This window comes from Narcine bancroftii, chromosome 4, assembly GCF_036971445.1.
Source record: "Narcine bancroftii isolate sNarBan1 chromosome 4, sNarBan1.hap1, whole genome shotgun sequence".
In the NCBI taxonomy this organism is placed as follows: Eukaryota; Metazoa; Chordata; class Chondrichthyes; order Torpediniformes; family Narcinidae; genus Narcine; species Narcine bancroftii.
Window position 1 is genome coordinate 308,110,436 of NC_091472.1, and position 26,312 is coordinate 308,136,747.

General features: G+C 40.2%; 1 protein-coding gene across 1 annotated transcript in view; it reads right to left on the reverse strand.

The window, feature by feature from the left end:
• The window catches only part of cwc22 (CWC22 spliceosome associated protein homolog), a 118,769-nt gene that overhangs the window by 17,310 nt on the left and 75,147 nt on the right, over positions 1-26,312 (reverse strand). Inside the window, exons 10-15 of the mRNA XM_069935864.1 lie at positions 18,068-18,203; positions 17,774-17,980; positions 15,990-16,052; positions 11,767-11,865; positions 11,492-11,576; positions 5,207-5,267 (exon numbers count right to left, since the gene is read on the reverse strand). Coding sequence (XP_069791965.1) covers positions 5,207-5,267; positions 11,492-11,576; positions 11,767-11,865; positions 15,990-16,052; positions 17,774-17,980; positions 18,068-18,203 — 651 coding nt within the window. The remainder of the gene's footprint in view (positions 1-5,206; positions 5,268-11,491; positions 11,577-11,766; positions 11,866-15,989; positions 16,053-17,773; positions 17,981-18,067; positions 18,204-26,312) is intronic.

The following is a 26,312-nucleotide window of genomic DNA, read 5'->3' on the forward strand; positions in this document are numbered from 1 at the left end:
CTCCACATTTTACTTTCGCCATTCCTCTGATACAAATTATCATCTGTCCACAAGACATTTTCCAGAATACTGAAGGCATTTTTAATACTTCTTGGCAAACTGTAATCTAGCTATCCTCTTTTGGTGTTTGTCATGTGGTGTAATTGCAGTGTAGTCTCTGTAGTTCTGTTCGTGAAGTTTTCTGCTGACAGTAGTATGGACACATCTGCACCTGCCTCCTAAAGAGTGTTTCTGATCTGTCGCACAGGTATTTGGAGATTTTTCTTCATTATGTGGAGAATTCTTCTGTCCTCAGCATTGGAGGTCTTTCTTGGTCCACCAGTTCACTTGCTAGTATTGAGCTCAACAGTATGCTTAATGACATCCCAAACTGTTGATTTCGGTGATCCTTAGGTTTGTGCGATGTGTCTTACTGTTTTATTCCTGTTGTTCAGCCTCATAACGGTTTCTTTGACTTTCATTGGGCACAAACCCTGGTCCTCGTGTTGAAAAATTGAAACGAAAGACTTCAGCGATGATCAAAAGCTTAGAAGCAAGCAAGCTGAGATCTCTTATGAAGCAATTAAATATACCCGAGAAATCACAAACACCCGTGAAACCAAATATCCCAAATATTATGGTGGACTGAAATGACATAAAAAGTGCTTTAATTTCTACACGATCAAACCAAAATGTACACAAATACTCTTTAATAAAATCTGGAATGTGCATATTAATCACAAGTGAATTCTTTATTTACAAATTTAAAACTGTAGAGCACAGGGACAAATAAAGGAAAAAAACACATCTGTGCCCCAAACATAATGGAGGGCACTGTATATCCACAAAAATGTATACATTACAAAATAGTATGAAAGTACATTTTGTTTTAGTAGCTCAATGTTCAGGGATAAGATTGCCTGTTCCGTTTGTCAACTTACTAATTTCTTAAGAGCACAAGGGTCCCAGTTAAGAGTGGTCAAGTGTGAACAGCAAAAATGCTATTCCTATCCCAGGACACTGAATGGCTAATTTAATGGGACGCAAGTGTAAAAGTGGCTACTGCTGCAGTTCTGGAAGGAGTAAAACACTTTCCACTGCATAAAGAACCTTGCTTGGGCCTGAGATGATGTGACTAAACAGTGCATGAATGGTATAAGGAAAAAAAAATACTGAAATGCCATGTGCATGACTTTAAGGGATTTGAAAAAGATGATGAGATTGCAAGGATTAATAGAGCTGTTGTTGACATGGTAAATAACAACTTGAACCTAGACACAGATGATGAGGACGTGGAAGAACGAGAGGTGGCTCCTGAAGAACTAACAAAACAAATTATAGGAAGGATATAGATGAGGTGGAGAGGGTGCAGAGAAGATTTACAAGGATGTTGCCTGGCTTAAAATACACAAGAGTACAGAGAAAGATTGAAGAGGTTAGGACTTTATTCCTTGGAACGTCGACAGTTGAGAGGGGATTTGATAGAGGTGTTTAAAATTATGAAGGGAATAGATAGACTAGATGCAAGTAGACTCTTCCCCTTGAGAGCAGGGGAGGTTGAAACAAGAGGACACAAGTTGAGGGTAAGGGGGCAAAATTTTAGGAGAAACATGAGAGGATGTTTCTTCACTCAGAGAGCGGTGGCTGAATGGAATAATCTTCTGGAGGAAATAGTTGAGGCAGAGTCAATTCTTTCATTTAAGAGGAAGCTGGATATATAAGAGGGGGTTGGAGGGTTATGGGCAGAGAATAGGCATTGGCGAGGTCCAGGAATACCACATGAAGATCTGTTCACTCCCTCTTTAAGACATGGATCTGAGGCCGGATAGTGCAAGCATATTGCTGGAGAAGCTCAAGATCCCTGCCTTCTGGATTGATTTATCAATTAGATGGTGTGACCAAGTATTTGGAGGGGGCTTGGAAGGAATTGCTAGAACAGTTTGCACACACACATTGTAAAAACAGAATATTTTGCAGGGTGCTTTTTGCAAGAGGCAACAAAATATCAACATACAGCTTGCCTGGAAACATGTGATCTTTGCAAGCAAGAGAACAGTTTTGCTCTCAGAGGGAGGGTGTGAAACAGAGAGAGAGGAGACAGAAATCAGTTCCAGAGGGACAAGCTGGCAAACTTTGGAAGGCTGCCTGGTCAAAGGAGAAGACTGGCAGTCTGAAAGGTGACCTGAAAAACCCTGAAGGGGGCAAGTTTCGTCAGCAAGACTGATTGAGAAGGAATCATTTGTGGATGTCCTGGAAAAGGAATCTCTCTCTGAAAACCAGCAAGAACCCTCCTGAGTGGTAACCATTTGCCTGTGAAACACCAGTCTGGTGAACTTTGTTACTGCTAACTTCTGTGCACAGTACAAGAATTGCCTGCAACCCGTGAGCTTGGACTGCTATCCAAAGAACTTTTCTAAAAAAATTTACATTACACACACCTGCGTTTAGTCTTTGAGGGGGGGGGGGGGGGATTAAGTAGGTTAGGTAGATTAAGTATTAAGTTAAAGTTTAATTTTGTTTTCTTGTTCAAATATAATTAAAAACTAAAATAGCCCTGTGTTGTGGGGCATATCTATTAGTGCTGGTTTTTGGGGTCCTCTGGACTCCGTAACAATGGTTTCTTTGCAGATATCTTGACAGCCTATGTGACATCACACTAAAGAAGATTTTGCCCCCAAGGAGGCTTATCTGGCAGAATTGGCTGATTTCTGATGAACCCTTTTCCTTTGAAACGGGATTCTTCCCGCTCTCTGCCAGGATGTTGGTATCTCCTGGTTATGCCATACTACCTGCATGAGCCTTCAGAGGAAATGCAAGACACCTCATGAATTTTTGTAGAGCATTTATGGCACTCCATTGGGATCTGGGACTGATGTAGCCCTTGCTCTGTGCACAATTTTCTCCACCTCACTCCATCCAGGTGGGCTTATAGCAAGTTGGTGTTCCGGTGGCATGTCAGGTGGGGTGGTGATCTCTTTGTGGCTTTAATAATCTGTGTGGAGCTTTTCCAAGTGTTTTTCCAGTTCTGCCCAAGACAGAGAGAATTCCACTCTTCTCCCTTAACCTTGTAAAGAGACCCTTCACAAACTTGAAGGGATCTTTATAGAAGCTTGTTCTTGTCTACTACTTCTTCCTGCGCTTTCTTACCAGGTTCTCAGCTCTCCTCAGTGTTGGAAGCCTGCTCTGGATATTTGCTTGCAACAGGTTTATGCCTTCCTTCTCCTCTTCTGTGTCCTTGCTCCTCTGTTTCTTCAGCTGCCTCCTCTCTGTGATCAGACAACAGATCTTCTTCTGCCTCCTGGATTAGTGGGGATCATCAGTGTCGTCTTCTTCCTCTCTTACACTCCAAAACGCTCTGCCCCATAGCTACATATTGATTCCACATTCTTTCCGACTTCTTCATGGTCTTGCCTCTGAGCACTGTGACAGATTATGTTATTTTTTATATTGTATATAGATTTGTTTTAAAGGAGATAAATTGTGGGGTTTTTTTTCAAGTGTAGGTCACAAACACAAAAACTTCATTACACAGATCTCATTTAAAATGCCAAAGCTCTGCTTAAGCCAGACAGTCCAGGCTCCCAATGGACACTGCTTTACTGAAGGACTTCACAAGTAAGGGTTAATTGAACATGCTGTGGAGTAATACACAATTGTTTTGGAAAGCAACAGATGAACAGACTCAGAAGACTGTGTGCCGCAATCTGTCCGAATGCAGTTTGCTATTCTCAGAAGATCATGTGGTTTGGGGGGGGGGGGGGGGGGTGGGGGGTGGGAGGGAGAGAGAAGACCAAATTGGCTTTCTCTAAAAGACAGAGAGAGAGAGAGAGAGAGAGAGAGAGAGAGAGAGAGAGAGACTGCTAGTTTTCTGCAGTGGCTTTTGGAAGCTTGTTTGTAACCCCATTTTGAAGACGGGTTATATGTTCTTAGTTCAGCTTATTCAAAGTCCTTGTGGTCCATACAAGAGGAGATGGCCGGCTGTATAATGTTTCACCTGAGATAAGGGAAACAGAAAGGGAACTCTGTGGTGACCTGAAAAAAAGAGGTCATCATTTGAAAAATCCTGATGGGGCAAGTTTCTCGGCAAGACATTGAAGTAGTTCATCAGAAGGGATCAGTTTGTGTGTGTGTCCAACGAGCAACAAATCTCTCTCTGAAAGCCATTTACCTTTCAAGTGCCAAGGCCTCATAAACATTAAACTCTGTGCACAGTATAAGAATTGCCTGACACTGGTGAACTTGGAGGAGTGAGAAGAGAGATTGGATTCTGAATCAAAGAACGTTTCTGAACTGACACACACATTACATACATGTGCGCTTAGAATTAGAAGGGGGTTGTTAGATTAAGTTAATCGTAATAAGTTAAAGTTTGATCCTGCTTTTATGTTTAAAGAAAATTAAAAGTAACTTTTGGTTAAGTGACCATTTGTCTTGGTGAATTTCTATTGCTGCTGGGTTTTGAGGTCCTCTGGGCTTGTAACATTATCTCTAAGATGTTGCAGAGGTCAGCATTGACCTCCCCCCACATTGCCTTCTCGCAGGAGAATGGGACCGAGGGAATATGTTCCAGGAGCCCTGGAAGTGAATTTCAGCTTCAAATCAACACAAATGAAATTCATGGCAAATGAGGGATTAGGTGAGAGGTGGTAGTTTGGATGAATATGTAGATGAGGAATTTAGGTCCAGATAATTGAGAACCAATTTCTACTGCACAAAGCAATGACCAGTGTAAAGCACCGAAGTCAGTAGCTGGGGAATGGATTTTGTTGTACAGAAAAGACAATGGGATAAAATTAAATTGACCACACAAAAAAAACAAGCAGAGCAGATGAAGTGTTCAATCTGCAATGGACCCAAATGTACAAAATTCATGTAAAATAAAGAGGATAAGCAAAAAATCTTATTCAATCCATTAGAATACAATAAGAATCAAATTATTTCAATTGACTGTTGACACAGTTAATGCAAAACAATCTTGAGACCACACTTGAAAACAACATTTGTAATCCTACAATTCTTAGACTTTGATATAGTTTATAACAAATAACTACTTATTTTTCTGACCTCCATAACCTCTATGTTCTATCTCCTACCAAAGATATTATTTTGGTTTCATCATTGATTAATGTTAAAGGACTTGAAAATGCAGCTTTGGCTAATTTTACTCCAACAATAAAATTCCCCTGGCTGGATCAGAAAAATGTAACATATGAAAATCAATACTCACGGTTTGACTTTCAGGAAATTCCATCTTTAATAATTTATGAGCGCACTCTTCAAAGTCCAAACTATAAAATACAACACAAGGTGTCATTATAAAAATAGCCAAAGATATGCTTCAGGCCAAAATTTCGACTCCTTTTGCTTTCTTGGGCTGCTGCATGACGGCTGCTGAGTTTCTCAAGCACTGTTATGTACTGCATGTAACCTTGACATTTGCTGACTTCTGGTTTATCTCCAATAATATGACCTCATCTTAACTTCTATTCAATGTGTAAATATATAAAAATAAGAGATGGAGGTGAAACAAAAACAATGAACTTTATCAATGAATAATGACACGATCTTCACTTTTTTAAATAAAATATTCTTGTCCAATATATCAACTGCTCAAGATCTTATGCGTTTGCAGCTTGATTAACCGTTCATAGCATCCTGGCCTCAATACAATTTACTTTTTGAAGTCCATTTCCATTTGAGATGCAAAACAGTTTTGTATATTACTCTTACCCAACTCCTGCCCTGAAATACCATACCAATCCTCTGGCCCAAAATCAAGTATTTTATTACAGTCCAGATGTTAGTCCCTCCTGATGCCAGTTCAGAAGGATGCCCCCAAAAAAGTACAATTAACTCAAAATCTTATGATGACGATGTCATCCAGTTGATTAATTTGAGAGTAATTAACTGCATGAACCAAACCGCAGGTTTTATTTTCATAGCTTGATTAATGCTAAAATGCTCTATCCTTATATCCCTACGCTCTGAAGTGTTTCCGATAAATGTATTCGGACCTTAAACTGTCGTCTATTTAAAATCTTGTACAATGTCACATTGATAACTTTCAGTGTAACATTTCAAATTCTATTTCATTTACTATTATGTTTCCACCTGCCATTAAATATACAACTACAAATCAAAATTCCCCTTGCCTCCATGTGCCAACAGCTGCTGCTTCTTTCCAACTGATACTTTGACTAGTATTACTCGATACTTCTTTACACAAAACTGCGTCAAAAATTATGCAAATACTTCCTCAACTCCAGAAATAATAAATGACGACATTTGGAGGAAGGAATAAGAAACAAAGATCAACATTGAAATATGTGATTTGTACTGTATACTATTTGCTTCAGTATCCATGATTACAACTTTCAAGTCGTTTGACACCATCCAGGAGAGGCGATGAGTGCCTTAGGCTGGAGAGTACTTCACTTGTGGAAGGGTACATTTTCTAAACACAAATGTCTAATTCTGGACTTTATTTCCAAACTACCACAATGATTTGGTTGGGATGCAATAAAAGTTAGAAACTCATGCAAAGTTTCTAGTCCCGCATTCTGGTGAGAGAATGTCGTACGGTAAACATTATGTGCTATCAATGATGCATGTAGACACAGGAACTCACAAAAACTAAAGCAACACTTGAGATCAATTGAAAACATATCCAGTGACTCAGCAACACAAGTAGTTATGCACCTGCTCCTATGTTCTACGAGCTAGCGAATGAATGCTTCAGAAGAACCTTTTCCATGCTGTGCAACTCAGAAGACAAATCAAAATAAAACCAAGATTATCAAACCCTGGTTCAATCTGGAAACTGGTCTGCTGGAAGCAGCAAATGCCAGCACAGGACTACATACAACGAATAGAGCTGAGCAGCCCTACAAACAATGCCCGAGCTAAAACTCTGGACTTTTGCCACATGGCTTCACCTTGAAATCTCCAAGGTCAAGTTTGATAAAATTCAATCTACTAAAGAAATGACCCAGAGCACTGAAATGGAGCCAAATATTTTTAAAACCAAGAACCTGTAGGTGGAAGCTCTGAAGAATTGGGACCGAGAACTAGATGTGTGCATTCAACACAGTCAGTAGAGTGGCCAACACATGGCCATCTACCCAACAAAATGGAAAGTTGCTCAGACGTGACTGTTGCAGGCTTCTGTTATTTTTTAGTAAAGTTACTTTGGAGGGGTTGGAACAGGGAAAGACACTCGCAGATCATAACATATTATCTGGCACATAATTCAAAGCTGTAAACAACATTACTGTTCTCAATTGAAAGACTATAACAATGGATATTTACTCAAGAAGACATCTGTTCAGAGAGAAAGACATCTGCTTCTGACTCTGGATTTTGGGAAATTGAAACTGAAAACCAATATTGATCAAGCAAGTCATGTAATTGGGACACAAAAAAAACCCAGCATTTAGTTCATCAGAAAGTCAACTGGACATAGAGGTCCCTTCTTTTGAGGACATTAATTGGACATGTCAATATAATTAAGTTGAATATCCTACCAAATTTTGATATATTTTTCAAGCTGTACTGATTTTTATTCCCAAATTCTTTTTTGATTCACTGGACTATCTCATTTCTTCTTTTATATGGAAAAATAAGTGTCCCCATCTTTAAAAAAGTTCTTCTTCAAACTTTTTTAAAAAAAAACCCGTTGCTTGGCATTAGGAAATTTTAGGTGTTATTACTAGGTATGTTTTTTTGGATCCATCATCAGGAACATCTTGGTGCTTTAAGATGGATTAATTTAGAAATTAAATGAACTAAAAAGTATTCTCTTCTTTTGGTGCTTGTTACTTTAAGGCTTCCAAATTAACTGACAATTTTATTGTCAGACATGCATTGAAAATTTGGTTTCAAAGCAGAAAGCATTTGGGTTCTAGAAATTTTTATTAATTTGTCCTATTTTAGGTAATTCCCTCTTTTTACCTTTGGTTCAAGATATTAGTTGCCATCAATGGTGAATCATAAAAAATCTTTTTAGATTTTTTTATTGACCAAAATCTTGCTTCTTTTGATCAATTATTAACCAAACTTATAATACCTAAACACTTTCTTCATTATTTACAGGTTACAGGCTTCTTGAATTCTTTAATTTTGAGGCTCCCTCAAGAGTTGGAACCTAATATGATAGGGAAGATTTATAATTTTAAACCTGATCATAAACGGTTGTTATCAATCCTTTATGGACTAATTTCAAGATCCAAGGATGGTTCCCCCGGACAGAATTAAAAAAACTATGGGATACTGATTTCCAACAGATATTTTCTGAAACTACATGGGACTCTATTTTGAAGCGAGTGCATTCACCATCTCTTTGTGCTAGACATGCATTACTACAGTTTAAGGTCATATACCAGGCTCACTATTCCAAAATTCAATTCTAATCTTTCTTCTAAATGTGATTAATATATAACTGAGGAAGGTACATTGTATCGTATGTTCTGGTTACATCCCTCTCTTTCCAATTTTTGGGAAGGGGTACTTCGTTCCTTGTCATAAAAACACTTACTTCAAATCCTTTTCTTGCTCTTTTTGGAATAAGTGGGCCAATGGGTCTGATATGTACGGCTTCACAATCCCACATAGTTGCCTTTGCTTTGTATCACTAGAAGGGCCATATCAATGAGATGGAAAGATGCTGTCCTTCCCACTAATGGTTGTCCAATATGATGGCAGGTCTGACCTTGGTGAAAAAAAATTAGATGCTCCACGACTGAAATGAATCTTAATTTTGTTTGCTTATAGTTTTTTTAATTATTTTCAAAACTTGTCGGTTTTGTTTACTTTTAAAAAAAAAATCCCATTGATTACCTTCCCCATTATTATTATTTATTGGACTGTTCATGTTTAGACCGTAGCCTCCAAAGGGAGTGGGCTGACAATTAGTATAGTTTTTTGTTACTTTTCAATGTAGCATAGGTCTTATTATTTTTTATTATGTGATTTGTTAATACTTTATTATCATGTATTTACATCAAAAAATTGTAAAAAGAAGAAAGTCATCTGGAAAGATAGAAGTGGAGTAACTTGGGGAGAGATTGTCTCTTCTGCTGTTTCTCCATGACAGAGGAGAGCAGGGATCTACTATGGTCATTGTAATGGTTATTTTTGTTTGACCCATGTCTGGGTGAAGGAAACAGGATCAGTCCTGTATTTCGATCATGACCATTCCAATGGTCATTTCAACTCTTGCTTGGGTTTGTGGAAGCATCGCATCATGGAAGTCACAAGTTTTGCAACCCCTACGCAAAGGAGAGGGGAGTTGTGATAAATCATTCGTATGAAGGAATAACGTGACAAGGATTTGTGGTTTTCAGAAGTCTGATGATTCGGTGTCTCACCTTCTTCATAATTACTCTGAACACCAGTTTAAAGGTTCTGAGTTTCAACACAAGATTTCTAAGACCGAACTTTGAATTGACTTTTCAGAATTGTGCCCAAGCTGTTATGGTTTGGGTAATCCACACACATATATTTGTGCAAAGATGGGGTTAAGTTTAGATTTAAGATGCTATATTATTAAGTTATTAATAAAAATTGTTTTAAAATAGTACTGTCTTGGTGAATTTCTATTGTTGATGGTCTATGACGTGACAGTTACCAATTTACAAAAAAAGACCTATCAGCCTGATTAGTACCATATCAGTCCACTCAGTCATCAAAGCAATGGAAAGTGTTGTCAACTGGCATCTACTCACCTCCACCCAGGCATCAATGCTTTGTATTTTAACAGAACTACTTAGCTCTGGACCTTGTCACTGCGGTGGTCTAAATCTGGACCGTAAAGGTCAGATTAAGAATTCATACTGTGATTTCCTTTTTGTCAAAGCAAGGAGGCAGCAACCTCCTTTGAAGAAGACCGCAGAGCCCACCTCACTGACAAAAGACAAAGGAGGAAAAACCCAACACCCAACCCCAACCCACCAATTTTCCCCTGCAACCGCTGCAACCGTGCCTGCCTGTCCCGCATCGGACTTGTCAGTCACCAACGAGCCTGCAGCAGACGTGGACATTACCCCTCCAGAAATCTTCGTCCGCGAAGCCAAGCCAAAGAAAAGCAACAATTGACCCAATGTAGCACTAAGGAATCCTGATAAACTCGAACTCCTAACAACAAATGTTTTGCACTATCAGCAAATTGTGAAGAGTTATTTCTCTTTCTTTTAAATGCATTATTTATTTTCTCCCAGTGGCAGATTAATAATACGACAATTGCTCTTGATGTATCCTTTATGTAAATTGAAAGCTGCTGCAAAAGTTTTATTTCATGGATAATGTGATGGGCCCAGAGGACCCGAAAACCCAGCAATAGAAATTCACCAAGCCAAATGATTGCTTGAACAAAAGTTGGTTTAAATTTTCTTCAAACATGAAAACAGGATCAAACTTTAACATTACTATTAACTTAACCCCCTTCTAATTCTAAGCGAACTGTAGAACTGAATTCTCTCTCCCAGAGAAAAGCCTGTTTGACTCTCTCTGCTTTCAAAATCACATGACCTTCCTAGAACAGCAAACTGCATTCAGACAGACTGCGGCACCGGACCCAATCTTCCGAGTCTGTTCATCCGCTGCTTTCCAAAACCATAATCCATTACTCTACAAACATTCCCAATTAACACCTACTTGTGAAATCTCAATAGGCATTCTTCAAAGTTTTTGCAAAGGCACTCGGAGCCTGGAATGTCTGGCTTGTGCAAAGCTCTGGCATTTCAGATGAGATCTATTTTGAAGAGTTTGTATCTGTGTGTGGCCTAGCTAAGAACCCCATATTTTAAAAATAATATCTATATACAATATAAAATATAACATAATTGTCATACGACAATGCACTTGTGCTTCAACTACAAATTCTAACATGAGGAGGAAAACAATCTAAAGCTTGAAGTAACAACTAACATAAAGAGTGCTGTGGCTGTCTTTGGAACATAGAAGGAAACTGAAGCACCTCATGACCACTTCTGCTACAAATAAGCTTTACTTCATCATTTTCCTCTCAAACTCTAAAACAGCTCAAGTTCTCCAGTTATCTTTTACAGAAACAGAATGATGGTAAATGTGGGCTGGCCGATCAACGATTACGCCCAATTACAGGTGGGATTTTCCCTAGTATCACATTGGATTATTTTTTATTTCCTCTCAAGTTATTTAATGAGTTTAGCATTGATTTTGAGGAAAAAAAATGTTGCCGCATTCAGTGTCAAAAAGATGACAGTTTGCAGAGAAGAGAAAGCTCGGCAGAAAGGAGATTGGAGCCCAAAGCTTGCCAAACATCTATTTCTCACGCCCCCATATAAAAATTAATATACTATGTGCTTCTTGTCAAAAACCAAGGTTACTCAAATAAACATAACTGTACTCTCTTTAATCATTGTGAGGTGGAATCGTAATTTTTTTCTGTTTCACAATACATGTGTTTTATGTGGCCTAATGTAAAGAAAGGATGGCCTGAAGTTAGCATTCCATTAGCACTGAGACGTCTGCTTACCTGGATTGAATAGCAAGATAAATGGTTCGACGAAATGAAACTAGATTTACTTCAGTTTTGTCATGTATGGTTATTTTCTTTACACCTATAAGCAAAATAAAGCACTTCAACTTTTTGTAAACCTATGAACATGCAAATCTACCACGTACACCATTTTTCTATTTGCAGAAATTATACTCCTTACGGAGCTGGGAAATAGCAAAAAAGTCACAAAAACTTCTGCTTAATTCAGCATAAAACAAAATTCTGCTGGTCGTGAAGGCCGATGCACTTACCTTCTTCAGTTTCCTCCTCATCCTCATCACCACTTTCTGTATCATCACCTCCCTCTTCGTCACCAGAAGCAGAGTCACTACTACCTTCGTCAAGGATCTCTGTGGGTAATAGATTATAACTTGCGATCAGTAATATATAAATCTGTTTACTTACTCATTTCATGTTCGAATCCTTCATTCCTGCAGTGACGCCTCACAATCCTGATTTAGTTTTTAAAAATGTAAACAAAGATGAAAGGAATGGTAAATGGCAGATTAAATTTTGAATCTTGAATCAGTCTTATCAAAACCCAACAAGAACAGAATGTTACGGTACAGCACAGGTCCTTCGGCCCATGATGTTGTGCTGACCTGTTAAGCTTACTCAACAAACTAAACCTTCCCTACTTCACACCATAACCTTCTATGTTTCTCTACCTCACAGTCATAACTCTCTATTTTTCTTGTATCCATATGCCTGTCTTAGTCTTTTAAATGTCCCGATTGTTCCAGCCTCCACCACCACTCCGGCAGTGCATGCCTGGCACTCACAACACACTGTGTAAAAAAAAACTTACTTGTGACGCCTCTCAAATGTTCCACCCCTTAACTTTTACAGATATCCTCTGGTGTTTGCTACTCTCGCCCCCAGGAAAAAGGTGCTGGCTGTTCTCCCCATCTATGCCTTTTGTAATCTTGCAAACATCCACTAAGCCACCTCTCATCCTTCTTCGCTCTGCTGACCTTGCCTCATCAGACACATTCTCCAATCTGCGTAACATCCTGGTAAATCACTTCCGCACCCTCTCCATAGCTTCCACATCCTCCTGTATTGAGGTGACCAGAATTCAACACTGTGTAGTCCAACCAGAGTTTTATAGAGCTGCAACATTACATCACGACTCTTGAATTCAACCTCCTGACTAATGAAGACCAGCATTCTAGCCTTTTTTAAAAAAAAAACTACATTATCAATCTGCGCGGCAATCTTAAGACATCGATCAATTTAGCCCCTGTGTCCTTCCACACCGTCATGAATCCTGCCATTAACTACGTATTCTGCTTCAGCTTTGACCCTCCAAATCCAATAATTTACACATCCAGATTGGTCACTTTTCTTCCCAATTCTGCATCCTACCTATATCCTTTTGTAACAGTTGATGACCTTCTACATTACCTAAAATAATATCTCCAATCTTTGTGTCATCTTCAAACTTACTGACCCATCCTGCTACTTCTTCATCAAGGTAATTTTTTTTTTAAATCAGAAAGATCAAGAGTCCCAGAACAGATTCCTTCAAAGCTCCACTAGTCATTGACTTCCAGGTAGAATACTGTCCATTTCCTACGACCCTCAGCTTTCTGCAGGTAAGCCAATTCTGAATCCACACAGCCATGGATCTATGCCTCATGACTTTCTGAATGAGTCAACCATGGGGAATCTTGCCAAATGCCTCACTAAAATCCATATACACCACATCTCCCGCCCTACCTTCAATATTTTTGTTCCTTCCTCAAAAAACTCAATTAGTCCCTTGAAGCATGACCTTACCCTCACAAAGTCATGCTGATAATCCCCGCGAATACTACACTTCTCCAAATGCTCGTAAATTTGACCTCCAAGAATTCTCTCCAATAGCTTGCCAAAGACTCGTTGGTCTACAACTCACAGGATTCTCCCTATTACCATTTTTTAAACAAGGAGACTGCATTTGCCATTCTCCAATTCCAGTGGCCAGGGAGGATGCAAAGATCATTGCCCAAGCACCAGCAATTTCTTCCTTCGCTTCTTGTCGTAAGTTGGGGTATTTCTTGTCCAGTCCCGGGGATTTAGCAATCCTAATGTATTTTAAGAAGATCCAGAACTTCTTCTTTCTTGACCTCAACATGCTCCAGCACTTACTGTAAGCTTGTTCTATACTATCTTCACATTGACCAAGGTCCCTCCTTCTGGTGAACAGTGAAGCAGAATACTCATTTAGGACCTCTCCTACCTCCAGGCACATGTTGCCTCCTTTGCTACTCCACCTTCTGTCTTTTATGTATGCATTGAACACTTGAATCCAACTTGCCAAGGCTCTCTCGTGCCCCCTTCAAGCTCTCCTAAGAGCTTATTTTATTTACTTCCTGGCAACCATGTAATTCTCATGAGCCCATCCTGTCTTTTGCGTCCTAAACCTTGTGAATGCGTCTTTCTTCCCCTTACTGGTAAGGTGGCATGGTTAACATGGCGGTTAAATCAACATAGCACCAGCAATCGGGACTTGAGTTTGAATCCTGCGCTATCTGTAAGGAGTTTGTGCGTTCTCCCCGTATCCGTGTGGGTTTCCTCTGGGGGGTTCTGATTTCCTCCTATCATTCAAAACTTTTGTAGGTTTAGGTTAATTGGGTGGCACGTGCTTGTGGGCCGAAATGACCTGTTATCGTGCTGTATATCTAAATCTTTTTTTTATATTAAATTTAAAATTTACCTAGCTGTCTCACCTGTTTTGTCAACCACAGTTCCCTTATCCTACCATCTTTTTCCTGTCCAGAACCCCATGCAAGTGGTCCCACAACATTCTCCACAAAACTTCTGGGCTTCTCCCCAGCATGCCACCACCACAACCACCCCCCCCCCCCAAAAAAAGCCAGGACATCAATTCTCAATTATCTTACCCCAGTTCTTGCCTAATGCCATCATAATTAGGACTTAGGCCTTGCCCAATTAAATACCACTATTTTGTCTATTCCAATCCTTCTCCAAAGCTATGCTGAAGGTCATGGAGTTGTGACTTTCAGCAAAATGCTCCCTCACTGAGCTGTCAACTGACCAGGTTCATTATCCAATATGGTCTTTCCTCTAGATGGCTTGTCCACATACTTTGTTAGGAATCCTGACCTGAAAAATTCTGCCCCATCTATCCTTCTTGCAATAAGGAGGTTCCAGTCAATATTTGCAAACCCTGTGATTTCTGCACCATTCCAAAATCTGCCTACTTATTTGCTTCTCCGTGCCCCGAGGACTATTTGGGGACCTGTAGACCTCTCCCAACACAGTGATTGCAGCTTTCCAGCTTCTGACTTCCACACACACCAACTCAGTGGACACTCCCTTCCTTTAAGCAGATATGATACTATCCCTGATTAGTGATGCTACTCCCACCCCTCTTTTACCTCCCATCCTATCCCTTTTAAAATATCAAGTCTTTTACCAGCATCGGCCAATCCTGTCCTTGCATCAGCCCCACGCCTGTAACAGCCACATCGTAATTCCACCTACTGATCTTTGCTCCAACTACATCTCCCTTAATCCTGATACTTACTGCAGTGAAATCAACACATTTCAAACCCTCCAACTGACCACCACTCACTCCACTGCCTGTCTTTTCTCACAAACACATTACACATTGCATTAACCTTTCCACCAGCTGCTCTATTTTCTGCCCTTATTCTAGTTCCCATCTCCCTGCCAAACAAGTTTAAACCCTCTCCAATCGCTCCTGGAAACCTGCCTGCCTTTGTGTACATCATATATTTCCCAAACGAGATCCCAGTGAACCACAAATCTGAACCTATACCTGCTGTACCAACTCATCAGTCATCCATTCATCTGTCCTCACGGACACAAGGCACTGGTTGCAATGCAGAGATCATTGAAAAATAAGAGTTGAAATATTGGTATTGTGCACGGAGGTACCTCTGCATTTTCATTTGGGTGTAAAAATAAATGGCAGTTAATCAAAAATTTCCATAGCTGAATAATGGGATGAAGGCATTGTCCAAAAAGAGCAATCCAGTAAGCTTGGCTAAAATTGACTGGAGTTTAAAAAAGGAAAGGTTTTAAAATATTGAAACATGCAAGATTCAGAGAAAGACTTAACAGAGAAGATGGAGAAAGATGGTTTATTTTTAATGAAATTCAAAAATATAGAGAATGGACTAGGATAATGAAATAAGCTATTTTGGAATAAGATGCAGAGAAATTTATTTTCTTCTGAGGGTTGTAGATCTTTCAAAACCTGTGCCTCAGTTGTTAAGCATATTTAAGGCAAGATAAATTGAATTTTGGACACAAGGGAGACCTGAGGATTAACTTATTTGTGGTTAAGACAACAAACCCATCATAATCAAAGAATCATGTGCATAACTCCCGCTTACTGTGTAAAGTTTATTGCTCATTTTAAACGACTGCTTCTACAACATACCAATTAAAAAGAAATAATCAGATTCAGCTGTATATTCAAACGATTCAGAGATCTCACCTCTTTTTAGATCTTTATACTTCTGTTCATTATCAAGGAACTCAGAATCCATCTTGAAGACATCTGCATTTGAAAGAGTTTTTACATTAAAAGCTTTTCCAGCCATCCTAAGGTTAATGATTTTTATGGTACCTTATGATTTAATTATGAACAATAAATGGTTAATCTAAATTGCAAGATAAAATTGAACAAAATTGCATCTGGGTCACTGACAGGACAGACCATATGGCCAAAAAGTGACATGTAGCTTAATTATTGAAATATAGAGAGGCAAGCAAGCGTTTCAGGATGAAAAAAATAACCACTTTAAAAGATTCAAAGTGCACCATAGATCATACAAGTGTTTTATCTGAGCAACTACCCGTTTTCCTCAATCATGTTCATTGGTGGACTGCACTGGCGTGAACTGATTCATCTATTTTATAGCATCTTCTCCAGAAAAAGCAAGTTCTGTGCTTGTGGAAGTTTTTAATAATTTATTCGTTGGTATAGGTATCACCGACATCTATTGGCTATCCCCAATCTCCCTTGAACTGAGAATAGTTAAATATCAGCCAAATTGATTGGTCTGGAGTCACAAAGAGACAAGTCTGAAGAATAGCTGAAGGGAACCAAATAGATTTTACTGACAATACAAGAGGGTAACTGTTGTGTCAAGCTTCTTATCCAAATTACAGATTTGTTTAATCACTTGAATTTCAATTATCTGGCTGCAACTGTCATTGTAGAACTGAGGTACAGGTGCACAGTTCCATGAAAATAGATGTCGAAAGAATTTGGCACGCTTGAGCAGGGTATTTCGTGTACATGTTCAGATCTCGTTGTACAACTGTACAAGGCACTGGTGAGACCACACTTGCAAGTACTGCGTGCAGTTCTGGATGCCAGCTAGAGGAAGGATATCAATGTAGTAAGGGGCACAGATGAGATTCAACAGGATGTTGCTGGGATGAGTTATGGGGAGAGAGACTAGGTCTTTATTTGCTGGAGTATAGGATATTGAGGAGTGAGCTAACAGTGGTCCATACAATTATGAGGGGCATGGATAAAGTAAATACTCAGTTTTTTTTTCCCCCTCAGGGCAGATTATGCTATAACTAAAGAGCATGGATTTAAGATGAGAAAATAGAGATCCAAGAGGAATTTCAGAAGAAGCTTTTGCACACAGAAGGTAGTCCGTATCAGAGGTAGCCATAGAAGCAGGTAGTTACAACATTTAAAATAAATTTGGACAGATAGCAAGACAGGTTTTTTAGACCAATTGCAGGCAAATGCAGTTAGCTTTGAATATCAACTCTGTCAGCATGGACAAATTGGGCCAAAGGGCTTGTTCTATGCTGTACAATCGTGAGATTCAAACTCACATCTCTGGACCAGTGGTCTGGTTGCATATTCCCTATGCTATTGAGTACAATGGTCAGGAGGAAGGTCAAAATATTAGAAAAGCAAAGAGGAGGAGGACCAGCAACCACAAATTGAAGCTAGAGAATTGGTGTGATATTGTAGAATCTGCAATTTCACAATTAAGGGTTAAGAGTTCTGCACAACTGAACTGAGAACTTCAGCTAAATAATATGCATTGAACAGTTATGATTAAATTAAAATACAATCATTTCTATTATATTCTATTTAATACATTCTTCCAAGAAGGTACATATTTAGCAAATCTGTTCAAATTTCTACTGTAGCATCAAGAACCAGAAAAACAATCAAAATTCATAAAACTCGTTTGAAAAAGTTGCATTAATCTGATGTACAATACATCGACAAATCTGTTGACATACTTAACACATCTTCAGGATTATATTCATCTTCCAAAGGAAGCATATGAGTAAATTGATCATCTTCCTCAACCAGATCAAGACCTTCGGGTATGATGGGGTGATCCTTAAATCCATCTTTACGAATTGCAAACATCACTTCTATCATGTATTGGACTCGCTTGTCAATCTGAGATTCATGAAGAATATTACGAAGACGTTCAAATATTGCTGCAATGCAAACCAAATAACTTCAGCAGGGGGAAAACACAAATAATCTGGTTTTGCTATGTTTCACAAATTCATCGACACAATTACCATTAACACCTCTGGGAGAAACCTCAGTCAGTTTCATTCCACACTCTTTCAGAAATGCAATCGACACTTCAACGCTGTCATCCGTGGGACGCTCAAGCAACAATGTTAGCATTTCCAAAGATAAAACTTCATGGGCCTAATGGGAAGAAATAAACAAGTAATTTTTTGTGACCTGTTATTTTTATTTTGAAAAGCCGCATTTATTTTCTCCGATTGACACAGACATAATACCAATTAATTTTCACTTGATAAGCCCCTTTTCCACTGGCATCCCAATTAATTGGTTGTGCAACGTCCCGGGATAGGAAGCCCTTTGTGCCGTTTCCACTGGGACACTAATCGCTTTTCCATTGAACACACTCATCCCCGGGGATCGGAGTGTTCTACCTTCAACTAGAAATGGGCAATTTTCTGGTGTCCCTTTTCCACTGGTTCTATCAGCACACTGGCATCAGCAAATGCCAGGGATATGAGTCGGGGTAGAGGTAGTTAATCCCCAGTGTGAAATGACGTCATTTGATGCCGGCATTCGGACAGTATTCCTTTTCCACTGGACTCTGTCCCAGTAAATTCCCAGTTAATTCCTGGGACAGGGTGCCAGTGGAAAAGGGGCTAAAGTAATGCCTGCTTATGTTGATGTTCAGAAATGGCACCAACATTTCAATCCAGTAGTGAGGTATCTTTACTTTGAACTTCAGGTAACATTTCAGCAATTTGGAACAATTCATTTTGAACGAATCAAACTGGTATTTAAATAAATACATGTGAATTATCCTCACTGACCTTATCACCAATGTTCACTCCGCAATTCTACCAAAAATACAGTTCTGTCTACTAATAATTCTGCAGTTTGTGGTACACTTAAAACATAATAGTTGCATCAAAATAAAGATCATGAATAACAAAAGATGGGAAAAAATAAACACGATTTGATTAGCACGATTGAACCTATCAGTTCCAGTTAAATGCTGGCAACAGATTTTCCATACCGCTCATCCTCCTGATAAACTACTGCATTTAAAATTGAGCTCTTTATAATGCTCTCAAATAATTGTGTTTGGCCAAATTCACTCTATTAAATATAAAACTATTGAAAACAAGAAGTAATTCAACACCTAAACTTTGCCAAGTCGAATCATTGCACACAGGGACACCAAGTTTTAATTGACATTCCCAACACAAGATTCACCACAATATTGATTTGTGAAACAATCCGTTGGAAGACAAAACAACATGGGTCAAGTTTTTGAAACCCCCATTCTTATAACAATTTTAACATTGAGAAAGATTCCAAGGTCCTTCTCAAGAGGGAAAACAAATATTAATAACCGTTGGGAAGTTCTCAAAAACAGCACGGTGAACAGGCTTGATGCTGGTGGAACGATGATGGAAATATTATTTACAAGCCCCTTTTACACTTGCGTCCCACTAAATCGGCAGTTCAGTGTCCCACAATAGGAATGGGGTTTGGCTTTTCACACTTGACCACTCCGACACTTGCAAGGAGGGACTCCCAGAGTTAGGACTGTTCTACCTTCTACCAGTGACTGACTGAGCGATGGTGGACCTGCCCCAAATCCTGATCCAATGTATTATGATCTTATATTTGAACAAAATTAAATCATGCCTAGTTATAACATAATTAAGCTTTATGTACAGGACAGTATGAGCCCTTCAGTTCCTGTTGTTGTTGTGCCAACCTATATAAACCTTTATAAGGGTCCATGGGAAAGTGCGAGCAATAAATAGCAATACCTGTCGTGGACAATTTTTAAACAGCGTGGAAAAGTTGGTAGTGCTATAGTGCACAATTTATAAATATCGTGGGGAAAAAGCGATGGCGGACCCGCCCTCCCAGAATGCTGTGCACCAGAGAAAGGGCTGTGTGAACGACTGCATTCGTGCAGCATTCAAGGAGGGGTTCTCTGCCGCACGGCATTCTGGGAAGTCAGATCCGCCATCACTATTTTCCCCACAGTCTTTATAAATTGTGCGCTATAGCGCTACCAACTTTCCCACGCTGTTTAAAAATTGTCCACGACAGGTATTTATTTACTCTCTATCTCCCACTGCGACTTTCCCACGGCAAAGTTTATACCTTCATTTTAATCTTTTCTTCCTTCACGTTCCTGCACTCACGCAAAAACTTGGATCACTTCAATTCCACAATGCAACTGCCCATCCTACACTTGACTGATTGCAGATGCCAGGATTGTACTGGGGGTCAAGGCCGTCAATCCCTGTCGAGAGATGATATCATCTGATGCCGACATTGAGACAAATTTCCTTTTACAATAGACACTTTAAAGGCCATTAATTCTTGGGGCCACTTGCAAGTGTGAAAGGGGCTACAAATTTCTGAAAATGAGTTGTATCTTGGGACTAGAGACGATAGCAGAGACAACATCCAAAAAAAGTCATGGGACAACTTCCCAAGACAAGAATCAAAAGAAACTGGAGAGAAAATTAAATCTTAAGAGCACTATGTTATCTCCTCATAATACAAGGATTTCACAAGAAATTCCTATATTTATCATCCAACCCAAGCTAGTTGATACGGTGGATGTTAGCGATAACACGGGACGTATTCTGTTATGAAATGGGGAAGTTGCTAGTTAATTTAAATGAGAACTAGTCTTCAAAACAAAAGGTAAAAACACAATGCTGGGGAAACTCAGCAGATCAAATAGGATAGTTATATAGCAAAGATAAAGATACATAACCAATGTTTCAGGCTTGAGCCCTTCATCAAGGAATGAATAAACGTCAGTAGGCGCCAAAACAAAATAGTGGGGGGTAGGGGGAGGAGCAAGGACCCAAAGGCAGGAGGCAATAGGTGGATAAGGGAGGGAGGGCACACCAGCAAGCACGGGGAGGAGAGATGGCTCGGTGAATAGAGAGGGAAGGGGGTGGCGAACTAAAGGAGAGAAGACAAAGGGAAAAGAGGGAGAATGGAGAGTAGGTTAGCAGAAACCAGTGAAGACAATGTTAATGCCATCTGGTTGGAGAGTGCCAAGATGGAAAATCAAGTACAGGTTGTTTTAGTGGGATACTACACGAGCCCATGGACAGAAATGTGAGTATGGGAGTGGGATACAGAATTTCAATGGTTGGCCACTCAGAGATCTGTCACTAATGGAAAAGAGCTTAGCAAAGCAATCTCCCAGTCTGCACCCAATCTCTCTGACGTAGAGGCGGCCAGAAAGGGAGCACCAGATGCAATAGATGACTCCCACCGATTCACTTGAAAGGACTGTTTGGGGTCCTGAATTGTGGTGAGGGAGGAAGTGTGGGTGCAAGAATGATATTTCCTGTGGTCAGAGGGGAAGGTGCCTTGGGGGTGGGGCTGCGGGGTGTTAGGTCTGCTTTGTTCATGAATGAGTGAGACAAACACCAGGCTGAGTCGAAATCAGGGTTCTTTCTTCTTTATTACCGGATTGTAACACTTGCGACTAACCATGTTAGTCGGAGAATGCATTCTGCCGTTATCAGCAAAATGGTGATTTTTTATACCCTTGGATATGTGCTTAGAACATCATCATATCATTACTTGTCCAATGACTAAAACTGTTGCTATCCTTTCCCTGCTAGCTTCCTGCCTCTCAATCCATCAATGTCTCTCTTATCTTGTAAGTACAAGGATGCATTCACATCTTGTTACAGCCCTGCACATTCCCATCTCATGATGTTTTACCTAACAGGAGTACAAGGACACCTCCCCTTCTTGTTACAGCCCTGTACAGGGTAACTCCTTACACATTCCCATCTCATGATGTTTTACCTTACGGGGGTGGGGGGGCAATTGGTGGGGAGGGATGAGCAGACAAGGGAGTTATGGAGGGAGCAGTCTACGAAAGGCAGAGATGGGAAGAGAAGAGAAGATGTGTCTAGTTGTGGGATCGTGTTGTAGATGCCATAAATTACAATAATGAGGCTGGTGAGGTGGTAGGCAATGACAAGGGAATCCCGTGTTTGTTACGTCTTGGGGGCAGAGAAGGCCAGGGAAGAAGAGCCGGAAATGGAGGAGATATGGGTAAGTGCTTTATTTCACACTCATCTGCCCTGAACATTTCTGCCCCAAGACATAACAAACACAGGATTCCCTTTGTCCTTATCTACCACCCCACCAGCCTCTGCATCTAACACTCTGTAATTTCCACCACCTACAACATGTATGACCTTCTCTACATCAGAGAGACTGATGGCAGACTGGGAGTTCACTCTGCTGAGCATCTTCGCTGCCTGCATCAGTGTCAGGGATCTGCCAGTGGCCAATCATTTCAATTCTGCGCTCCACTCCCATGTCTGTCCATGGCCTCGAGCTATCCCACCAAGACCACCTGTAAACTGGAGAAACAACACCTGATTTTCCATCTGGGCATTCACTAACCGGATGGCATTAACATTGTCTTCACTGGTTTCTGCTCACCGACTCTCCATTCTCCCTCCCTTTCCTTTTCCCTTTGTCTTCTTTCTTTTAGCTCTCCACCCCCTTCACTCTCTATTCATGGAGCCATCCCTCCTCCCCCTGCCTGTTGCTGTGCCTCCCTCCCTTATTTGTGCTCTTCCCACTACCCCTACCCCTTACCATTTTGTTCGAACACTTGCTGATCTTGATGAAGGGCTCAAGCCCGAAACGTTGGTTATGTATCTTTATCTTTACCATAAAAGTACACTGTTTGATCTGCTGAGTTTCTCCAGCATTGTGTTTTCACTTCAACAAGTGTCTGCAGACATTTGTATTTTACTTCAAAACAATTTTATTTCCACGGGCATCTCAAGGCCACTGAAACCAGTCATTGGCTGTGAGGTGTTCTGATTCTGTATCATTGCAAACATGCACAGGAACAAAATCCATGAATGTTTGTAACGGGCCGCCCAACGCGCCACTCCTGAAGCAGCGACCTGGCACCGGGAGCCTGCGGCCATCACAGCTGGCCGAGACGGGCTACGTGCTTGGAAGTCGGTGCTCGACTCAGCAGCACAAGGATGCAGCGCCCCACTCCAATGGGCAAGCCAGCGGCAGCCAATAGGGTGGAGCTCGGGAAACAGCCACACCTGGAGATGAGAGGCCTCTCCCCAGGTAGCACTAAACGATCAATCCCAGAAGCGAATTGTAACGCCACTAGTCGGGTGGCATTAAGACGTCAGAGATGGGCTTCTGAGCCCTTTATATACAGAGCTGCCAGCGCAATAAATCAGTGTTGAATTCACTCCCGTAGTGTGTGTGTCTCTTCTTCGAGTGTAACCTCTCCAGCAGTAACAGCCGCAACATGGTTGTGTCAATTAAGCCTTCATTGAAATCTCCATGAGATCAGAGAAGATTCTAAATGGCCATCTCTGGCATTAACACATTGTTAAAGTCCTATCCCTGCCACTCAATGCACAGTTCAGGACATGTCTCTCTGGATATACAAACAGCCAATTAATATTCTGTTTGTTTGTATATCCAGTGAGTCATCCCTCAACACTGTAACAGAAGTAGCATAGTTTAGATTTGTATTCAAATACTAGTGGCCAGTCCAAGAACCCATGGACCAACCACTCAAATGAGTTCTGTCAGTTGATTTGTGCTTCCACTATAAAAATGCAATTCTGAAAGAGTAACCTGCCTACACTCAAAATGCTATGGTTAAGTGGCCATTGAAACTATAAATAATTGCTCATCATTTGTCTTAGTGCTTGAAAAGCACAAAACATCACTGTGTCCGGGCAAGAGAAAGATTCTCCAGGAGACTTGTGTGATGATTAAAGGTCTATCAGGTTCAACCTCCAGTGGCGAAGTCAAACTGATAATCCACCTCGATAAACTACTGCAGTGTGCAAAGAGCTCCAAGATTTAAAACTGCATTGACTGAAGAATTTTGCTTGTATAAAGAAAAGGGAACCTGACATCAGAAAACCTCCTGCCTTTTTTACATAATAGAGAGATTGCAGACTGTTAAAACAAGTTTTGGCAAGTCATGTTATGCAATCTGCAGATGATTCATTATGAAGCCATAATGTTTTGGCAATTAAAGAAGTTCAACGTTTAAAGGGGCGGATGGATTCTCCCAGGCAAGTGGAGAATATTCCATCATGCTCCTGGTTTGTGCCTTGCAGACAACTGAAAAGCTTTGGACCATAGTTTTCTCAGTCTCTGTCCTTCAGGCCACAATACAGCTGCTTCATTTGTTTCTGATTAATGATACTTAGAGTAATGTCATTGGAAGACACCCAAATTCTTTTTAGTTGAAGATGGTCATCCACTGGCACGTCCTTGGTGTAAATGCAACTTTGTCAATAAAAGCCAGTACCTTGTCCAGATCTCGTTCAATATAAACACAGATGCATTTTAAACCAAGGAACTGTCAAGAAAACATCAAAGATCTAACAGTGCTGGAGTAGGGTGGAAGCTGAAAGATCTGTAAGGTGAATGAAATAATTGTAATATGCACCTATAGAGGTTTTACAAGTAGATAAAGTAATAAACCTCATTTAGTCGTTCATACAAAATGTGTAGAACTGCAAATGTTAAAATGAATTCTAAATTGATGTCTTGCACCCAAACATCAAAATGTGAGATTTTGGTTTTATGATTGTAAAGCTTGCCAAACGTATTCACATTTTGACTTCTGAGCTTTCGTTTAAACTGAAGTGACTCATTCTGAATTTAAAAAAAAACCTTATTTCTAAAAAAAAAGTTTAAACTTGCACATTATGGCCATTATTACTTATTTGTACAAATCTGATTTGAGCTAAACCCTAAATTTGCATAATCTGAAACCAAACAGAAACGTAAACTATATTTATCTTAATTGGACATGACTCCACATCTGTAGTGGGTTTTTTTTTAAAAATAGATGTCCAATTATTGAGAACCTCCAAATGCTTAATCTGAAATTGCTTCTAAATGGGACAATTTATCGAAAATAAGTGCCTTTTTTCAACATTCACGTAGTTACATTTGCTGATATCTGAAGTGATACAAGTGTTTATTTGTTAATATGCGGACAGCGGGATAATTATCCCTCTTGTGTTCACTTGGTCTCTTTTCTTAGAGCTTCTCAGTCGCTATAAACTCACACTTTTAGTTGGCCCATGCGTTCATTACCATGGACCACACTTAGTGGGATCAGTGCCTTACTTCTTTTCCTGTGGTGGTTTGTGTGTCTTGATGCATTCTGGAGCAAGTTTCTACTCTTAATTAAGAGTGAGGAACTATTTCCATTATTTACTCAGTCCTTGGTTGGGGGTTCTGAGGCCCCTCCTCGGGTTGCGGAGTAATGGGGGAAGAAATGTGGGTCCGGTGGCAAGTCTACATTTCTGATGGGTGCTCCTCCTCATCTCAGGGCGTGGGGGTTGAGCTCAGCACTAGGCTTTGTTTGGAGTTGGTTGCGAGGTTCATGTTAGGGTTAGGTGTGGGAATCAGGTCAGGCTTAGGTTGAGTTTAGGTTTAAATTTGGGAAACAGGTGCTGGCTGTCCACCTTATCTATGCCTCTCAGAATCTTGTAGACCTCTATTAGGTAACACCTCTTATTCTTCTTTGTTCCAGAGAGCAAAGTTCAAGCTCTGTTAACCTTGCCTCATAACACATTCTCCAAACCAGGCAACATCCTGGTAAATCTCCTCAGTACCCTCTCCATAGCTTTCACATCCTATAATGGGGCAGCTAGAACTGAAGACAATACTCTGTGTGATCTCACCAGAGATTTGTAGAGTTGCAACGTGACCTTTCACTAAATTCCCCGACTCATGAAGCCCAGCATCCCATTGGCCTTCTTAACTATCCTATCAACCTGCAAGGCAACCATGAGAGATAAATGGATTTGAATCCCAAGGTCCCTCTGTTCCTCCACATTCTTAAGCATACACTTCATTCATGTTGCAGCCTTTCTCCTCAACTTTGATCTTAAGTGAGAGGGGTGGATCGGAGGGGGGAAATGATGACTGCGTTGTGGAAAAGAAGGAAGAACATTGTGATATCGCTCTCAGTGGTTGTGACAAAGGGTCTCCCCCTGAAACTGTGCTCTGCTTCTCATAAGAGGCTGCTGAACCTGTTGGATTTTTCCAGAATTTTCTGTTGTTTCTTTTTCTGGATTTTATTTCAGTTTTACAGCATTATCTAAATTAAAATTTTAAAAAAAGCTGCTAATGCTTTTGTGAGATTTGACCACAAAATCTCAGGTTCCGTGCTTGTTCAATAAAGAGGTTTACCATTATTTTGGAATTGTCAGCTACCAGATGAGATGTTAAACCGAGGCC